Source organism: Drosophila obscura, unplaced genomic scaffold, assembly GCF_018151105.1.
Source record: "Drosophila obscura isolate BZ-5 IFL unplaced genomic scaffold, ASM1815110v1 contig_213, whole genome shotgun sequence".
Classification (NCBI taxonomy): Eukaryota; Metazoa; Arthropoda; class Insecta; order Diptera; family Drosophilidae; genus Drosophila; species Drosophila obscura.
In genome coordinates, this window is record NW_024542805.1 from 657,946 (window position 1) to 666,539 (window position 8,594).

At 42.4% G+C, this 8,594-nt stretch overlaps 1 protein-coding gene across 1 annotated transcript; it reads left to right on the forward strand.

Annotated features, from left to right (window-relative positions):
• Positions 1 to 317: 317 nt before the first annotated feature.
• Positions 318 to 1,031, forward strand: LOC121404545. Its single transcript, XM_041594198.1, has one exon. It carries the CDS (start codon positions 318 to 320, stop codon positions 1,029 to 1,031), a length of 714 nt encoding a protein of 237 aa, XP_041450132.1.
• The last annotated feature ends 7,563 nt before the right edge of the window (positions 1,032 to 8,594 follow it).

An 8,594-nucleotide genomic window follows, 5' to 3' on the forward strand; every position in this document is an offset into this window, starting at 1 on the left:
AACTTTCACCAATCATTGACCAGGACAATGTACTCAGGGTTGGCGGGCGATTGCATCACTCGAAATTGCCTACAGTAGCAAAACACCCAGTCTTGCTGCCAAAACACCATCGCGTCACGAAACTCATCTTGGAACACTAGCACCGAGTCAACCTGCACCCAGGTGTTTCTGCACTATTCGTTATTGTTCGCCAAAGATTCTGGATATTCGGCGCACGTAATCTCATACGCAAAATTACACACGACTGCTTGGCTTGCTTTCGACAAAGACATCACACATCACAGCAACGAATGGCTGACCTACCCAGCATTCGTATAATGCAGGCACTGCCATTTGTCAACACCGGTTGCGACTACGCTGGGCCACTCCTTCTCAAGGATGGAAAGGGTCGCAAACCACGCATCAGTAAGGGCTACATATGCCTATTTGTTTGCCTAGTCACGTCGGCAATCCACTTGGAACTTGCCACTGATCTCACCACTGAAACGTCCCTGGCAGCGCTGCGGCGCTTCATATCTCTACGTGGCAGGTGCAGCAAAATCTACAGCGACAACGGCACAAATTTCATCGGTGCAAAACGCTCACTCGATGAAATGCAAACACTACTGGCGTCACAGCAACACACCAACCTGATCACCCATACCATGGCAGATGAGGGTATCCAATGGGTTTTCATTCCACCACGTGCGCCTCACTGGGGTGGAAAGTGGGAATCGGCAGTTCGATCTGTTAAACTGCATCTTCGGCGAGTCATCGGAAGCTCAACGCTTACATTTGCCGAGCAGATGCGTACCCTACTTGCTCAAGTCAGCGCAGTGGTCAACTCACGACCTCTCTGTTACACACCAGATACTGAGGTCAACTATCTATCGCCAGCTCACTTCTTAATTGGACGTCCATACACCGCTATACCTGAGGCTGACTTGGATCACATCCCTGTGGGCCGATTGGGCTACTGGCAGAGCATTCAATCTATGTACCAAGGTTTCTGGAAAAAATGGCATCAGGAGTACCTGACAACGTTGCAATAGCGTCCGAAATGGACCACGTCAGTCCCTAACATCACGAGCGGAGACGTTGTGCTCCAACACACCACCGTCTTCATGGAACATCGCAAAGGTTATTGAAACCTATCCAGGAAAGGACGACCTAGTTCGAGCAGTCAGGCTCAAGACCCCATCTGGAGAAATTACCCGACCAATCACTAAGATTGCCGCTGCGCCGGCATTATTCAGTACCGAAAAGACAGCGAACCGAACAAGAAATAAAAATAATACAGTCCACTAAAATCAAGCTACTCAAAAGGGAGTATTCCAGATCACATACTACACGGAGTATTTGCTATGAGCTCACTAGCTCACAACACTTCGTGGCAAATACCACAAAATGGTTCTGCTTCCTGCAAAGCAATTGCGATATCTTCTGTACTTCGCCTTACAGCCATTACATATCAGACACCATAAAGTGAATTTCAAAAATTTAAGAATATAAAAAAAATTAAAAAGGATAATTTGCAATAATAAGTGGTTGTAATAAGAATAATGTCTGTCTTTCTCACATGCCAGAATACTTACAATTCTCTAATAGGTTTCATTAGACTTTTCTATTGCTATTAATATGGACTATGTATGTATATTATCTATGACCTCTTGCATTGAACCATTGGAACAATTATCGCGTTTTCGCAATATAAAATTGTAAATCCAAAATTGTAAATCAAAATAATTCATGATGCACTATTTGTTGGGCAGGTTTGCTTTGGTCGATCAATCCAAATTAAAAAGAATTGATATCGCAAACTCCTAAAACAATTCCTGGTTACACTGATCATGGTTTGCTATTGTATAACTATTTCCGACACTCGCAATTATGCACTGTGTGTCTGCTTTGCTTAACCAATCCTACAAAAATAATTGCAGTTACTTAATCCTAAAACAGAGTCCACACACAAATTTTGAGATCTTGATCTTCAAGCAATATAAGTATAAAAAAATGTATTCTTGTTATTTAAATGGATAAGCCGGTGAGCTTGGTGAACCAAGGCAAGGTTTGCGTATTTTATTAAAATAAACCGGCCTAGTATGATAGGCATAGGCATAGATGACACTATAAATCTAAATTTTAATAACAATAATAATAATAATAACAATTCCTCACCAAACTGTACTTTTGTACTCCACTACATTTAATAGTGCACTTGTACGGAAAATTATAGCTGGCTATTGCGTAAGATAAAACCATAAAAAAATTTGTTCAAAAAGCGCCGACACGCCAAATAAAAGCCCTACTGAACCCATTTCTATCTGGAGGGAACTTAGATTTCGATTGTCACTCTCTTCTCTACCCACCCTACCATGACAATGCGTGAGAACTGCTGCATTGTCTCTTGATCAACCTTTTTAATCAGATTCACCACATTTTATAAGATCCTGGCATGGATAATCGACAGACCATTACAGAGGTTTAAAGATTCATTTCATCTTCATAAAGCTTCATATTTTAATACAAAATATATTTTCAGTTCGAGTAACTATAATGTTACAAACAAGAAGGCAGAAAATTAATATTAATATTTGAAATAGGGTATTCATTTCTTAACTACTAGGTATTATTCAATGAAATTCATTAAATCATTGTAAAGAAAGGGAAACTATTGGTATATATATATACACACATATATATATATATATATATATGCGTAACGCAAGGTAAGGGTAGACTTAATTAATTTGTATTATAAACGGAACTCATAGGCACTCAGATTTTAGAGTTCTCTTAAATTTTATGGAAACTAAGACAAAAGTGCATTTTAGGCTTTGAGAACGGGATCAAATATAGTTAACCATAAATATGTATAAACGTATTCATACTGTCCAGCATGAACATAAACTGTAATAAAATTACCACATTCTTTTGTTTTTACTCACTCCGCCATAAACTTTATATTGCGTATCGTTGGGCCCAATGAAGACGTATGTTTTAGTGTTGGCTGTTTAAGATATTCAAATTAATTAAATACACATCAACAATAACTAATTCGAAAAAAAAAGTTCATATCTATCAGCCAGTTGTCTCAGTTTGCATGATTATTAATTTACGAATCGACCAAGTTCACAACATTCTTCAAGAGAACGGCATCAAATGCAAGAAGGAAAAATGTTTCTTTTTCAAAGATGAAATTGACTATTTGGGTCGCAGAATCAGCAAAAGGGGATTCTTCCAGACAGCTCTGGCTTAGAGGCTGTAAAACTCTTGAAACCGCCTTCTAGTTTACAACAATTAGAAGCTTTTATGGGTAAAGTAAATTATTATTGCAACTTTATTCCAAACTACTCTCAGCTGGCTTCGCCTCTGAACCAGCTTCGCAGAAAAAACTTTCAATACCGTTTTGGTCCGCAACAGCAGCAAGCCTTCACATCTTTGAAGTCTCACATCATTAATGCGACGCAGTTAGCTCACTTCGATGAAAATCTACCTCATTTAATAGCGACCGATGCCTCTTCATTTGGTATTGGGGTAGTCCTTGCTCATCTTCAGAACGATGGAACAGAGAGACCCATTGTTTTTGCATCAAAAACACTTGACAAGCATCAATTAAGGTACAGCCAAATCGAAAAAGTCCATAATATTCGGAGTAAAACGTTTTCACCAATATCTTTATGGCAGGAAGTTCACATTGATAACCGATCATAAGCCGCTTGCAACCATTTTCAACCCAGGCAAGCATCTTCCATTGATGACTTCAAACAGGCTACAACGCTGGGCTATCATACTCATGGCCTACAGTATCGATCCACATCTGCACATGGCAATGCAGATGCCCTTTCACGACTGCCAGTGGGTACAGATCTAGAATTCGACAAAGAAGAGGAAGAGGAAGCACGTTTACATTCAGGCATTCTGGTTTCGGGAATATTGTCAGTAAAAGCTGACACCACAAGGGGATGCAGCAAACTCCACATCAAGTCCCGGATTTCTGATGATCATCTGGATGTATACGCCCATGTACTTGGCAGTATCTCGTAATCACTGGGAAGGCAAAACATCGACGCATCGGCACTCAAGGTGTTCAATGATCTACAATTGGCTGATACAAACTTCTGCACAAACGCACCGATCGACATTTTATTGGGTAGCGAACACGTGGTCTACACTTACAGGAAGGAAGATGTATGACAGCAAAGGCAATCTTATCGCCATTTCATCGGTTTTCGGATGGGTTGTCACGTCACTCATGACACGCCAAACACGTAACGCAATTACACTTACCACAACCTTCGATATAGAATCGTCACTCCAGAAGTTTTGGGAGCTGGAGAGCGTCGACTGTACTACTAAACCGGAACCCGAAGATGAACAGGTCGAGAAACACTTCCTCGCCACACACACTCGAGATGAAAAGGGGAAGTACATCGTTGAGCTTCCATTCAACACTGCACATCCTGAATTTGGAGACACTCTACAAGGAGCTCTCAACCGTTTCAAATCGGTGGAACGGCGCTTACAACACAATGAGCCGCTACGAATCCAATACATCAATTTCATGCGAGAATATCAATCTTTGGGACACTGTCGTCAAACGAAATCAGTGCTGGGCAGCATTTCTACATGCCACACCACCCTGTGTTGGGTCGAAAACTCCGTGTAGTTTTTGATGGTTCATTTCGCGACGCCAATAGAAAGGCATTGAATGACACTCTCTTTATACGACCCAGCATCCAACGCGATCTGTTTGTTGTGTGCCTCCGCTTCAGAATGTACAAATTCGTATTCTCAGCTGACATTGTGAAAATGTTCCGCCAAATATGGGTCAGCAGCAAGCATCGAGACTTTCAGAGGATCATTTGGAGAGAAGATCCATCGGAACAAATCAAGCATTTCCAACTTTGTACTGTCACATACGGAACCTCATGTGCACCATTCCTAGCAGTTCGTGTATTGGAACAACTGGCTTTCGGATCATCGGCACGAATTCCCGAATGCTGCGAAAATCTTATTGGAGGATTTCTACGTTGACGACGTTCTTACTGGAGCAAACAGTGAGGAAGAACTGCTACAAAATCGAAACGAACTCATACAACTAATGTCTTGTGCCAACTTAGAGCTCGAAAAATGGGTATCAAATACCAACTCCATAACAGAGGACCCCGATTCCTCTACCCAACTTACTCAATCGTCACCAGTAAAGGTTCTGGGACTCTACTGGCACCCTGGAAAGGACACTTTAACGTACAATGTGGGTCTATCTGCAAATCCCAGCTGCACAAAACGACAAGTCCTGTCCGACGTATCACGGATATTCGACCCGCTTGGACTCATGGCACCCGTCGTGGTTCAATTCAAGATCCTCTTTCAACGCCTATGGCTACTCAATCTGGACTGGGATGATCCACTCCTAAACAAACTGGCAGACGATTGGCTGAAGTGGCGAGCAGATCTCGACACTTTGCAGCAGTTTCAGCTACCACGCTTGGTTGTCAACGACGCAGACAACATCGAGTTGCACGGATTCTCCGATGCTTCAATCAAGGCATACGCTGCTGTAGTGTACAGCAGAGTAATACACGACGCTGGCTCTATTTCCGTATCGATAGTAGCTGCAAAGACAAGGGTGGCCCCACTCAAGCAACAATCTTTGCCACGCCTGGAACTTTGCGGAGCGCTTCTACTGAGCCAACTGATAAGCTCAATTAAGTCTGCATTACGACAGAGAAACACCACTGTGTTTGCATGGTGCGATTCTACAATTGTTCTATCATGGCTATCATATGCACCAGCCCAGCTGAAGACATTTGTTGGGAACCGCACTTCGGAAATTCTGGACTCCATCCTCGCCATGCTTGGCGTCATGTGGACTCCAAAACAAACCCAGCTGATTGTGCGTCCAGAGGCCTCATGGCTGCCGACCTTATGGACTTTCAGTTGTGGTGGACTGGTCCCTTGTGGCTACGGGACAGGGATCAATTCATGGTAAAGTTGAACAACTCAAGGTATTACTTATCTCTTTCAGGAAATGGCATACAAAATGAAGTCAAAACTATGTGCTTGTCCACATTGACCGAATCACATTCGGTTAATCAGCTGGAGGAACTAATAGCCCGAGTTTCTTCCTGGCTGAAGCTCGTCCACGTTGTTGGCTATGTTGTTCGCTTCATTGAACGCACCAAGCATCCATCTCAGGACAGAAGCTCCACATCTCTTACATTTGAGGAGCTCAATACGGCACGCATTATGTGTTTGCGACAAACACAAACATGCTTCAAAGACGACTACCAACTTCTACTTGCCAAGAAACCATTACGGAGCCGATCTCAACTGGTGAAACTTTCACCAATCATTGACCAGGACAATGTACTCAGGGTTGGCGGGCGATTGCATCACTCGAAATTGCCTACAGTAGCAAAACACCCAGTCTTGCTGCCAAAACACCATCGCGTCACGAAACTCATCTTGGAACACTAGCACCGAGTCAACCTGCACCCAGGTGTTTCTGCACTATTCGTTATTGTTCGCCAAAGATTCTGGATATTCGGCGCACGTAATCTCATACGCAAAATTACACACGACTGCTTGGCTTGCTTTCGACAAAGACATCACACATCACAGCAACGAATGGCTGACCTACCCAGCATTCGTATAACGCAGGCACTGCCATTTGTCAACACCGGTTGCGACTACGCTGGGCCACTCCTTCTCAAGGATGGAAAGGGTCGCAAACCACGCATCAGTAAGGGCTACATATGCCTATTTGTTTGCCTAGTGACGTCGGCAATCCACTTGGAACTTGCCACTGATCTCACCACTGAAACGTTCCTGGCAGCGCTGCGGCGCTTCACATCTCTACGTGGCAGGTGCAGCAAAATCTACAGCGACAACGGCACAAATTTCATCGGTGCAAAACGCTCACTCGATGAAATGCAAACACTACTGGCGTCACAGCAACACACCAACCTGATCACCCATACCATGGCAGATGAGGGTATCCAATGGGTTTTCATTCCACCACGTGCGCCTCACTGGGGTGGAAAGTGGGAATCGGCAGTTCGATCTGTTAAACTGCATCTTCGGCGAGTCATCGGAAGCTCAACGCTTACATTTGCCGAGATGCGTACCCCTACTTGCTCAAGTCAGCGCAGTGGTCAACTCACGACCTCTCTGCTACACACCAGATACTGAGGTCAACTATCTATCGCCAGCTCACTTCTTAATTGGACGTCCATACACCGCTATACCTGAGGCTGACTTGGATCACATCCCTGTGGGCCGATTGGGCTACTGGCAGAGCATTCAATCTATGTACCAAGGTTTCTGGAAAAAATGGCATCAGGAGTACCTGACAACGTTGCAATAGCGTCCGAAATGGACCACGTCAGTCCCTAACATCACGAGCGGAGACGTTGTGCTCCAACACACCACCGTCTTCATGGAACATCGCAAAGGTTATTGAAACCTATCCAGGAAAGGACGACCTAGTTCGAGCAGTCAGGCTCAAGACCCCATCTGGAGAAATTACCCGACCAATCACTAAGATTGCCGCTGCGCCGGCATTATTCAGTACCGAAAAGACAGCGAACCGAACAAGAAATAAAAATAATACAGTCCACTAAAATCAAGCTACTCAAAAGGGAGTATTCCAGATCACATACTACACGGAGTATTTGCTATGAGCTCACTAGCTCACAACACTTCGTGGCAAATACCACAAAATGGTTCTGCTTCCTGCAAAGCAATTGCGATATCTTCTGTACTTCGCCTTACAGCCATTACATATCAGACACCATAAAGTGAATTTCAAAAATTTAAGAATATAAAAAAAATTAAAAAGGATAATTTGCAATAATAAGTGGTTGTAATAAGAATAATGTCTGTCTTTCTCACATGCCAGAATACTTACAATTCTCTAATAGGTTTCATTAGACTTTTCTATTGCTATTAATATGGACTATGTATGTATATTATCTATGACCTCTTGCATTGAACCATTGGACAATTATCGCGTTTTCGCAATATAAAATTGTAAATCCAAAAATTGTAAATCAAAATAATTCATGATGCACTATTTGTTGGGCAGGTTTGCTTTGGTCGATCAATCCAAATTAAAAAGAATTGATATCGCAAACTCCTAAAACAATTCCTGGTTACACTGATCATGGTTTGCTATTGTATAACTATTTCCGACACTCGCAATTATGCACTGTGTGTCTGCTTTGCTTAACCAATCCTACAAAAATAATTGCAGTTACTTAATCCTGAAAACAGAGTCCACACACAAATTTTGAGATCTTGATCTTCAAGCAATATAAGTATAAAAAAATGTATTCTTGTTATTTAAATGGATAAGCCGGTGAGCTTGGTGAACCAAGGCAAGGTTTGCGTATTTTATTAAAATAAACCGGCCTAGTATGATAGGCATAGGCATAGATGACACTATAAATCTAAATTTTAATAACAATAATAATAATAATAACAATTCCTCACCAAACTGTACTTTTGTACTCCACTACATTTAATAAGTGCACTTGTACGGAAAATTATAGCTGGCTATTGCGTAAGATAAAACCATAAAAAAATTTGTTCAAAAAGCGCCGACACGC

What these genes read in the sequence shown, in the direction of transcription:
- LOC121404545 (XM_041594198.1), top strand. Translation starts at nt 318, where the DNA reads ATGCAGGCACTGCCATTTGTCAACACCGGTTGCGACTACGCTGGGCCA.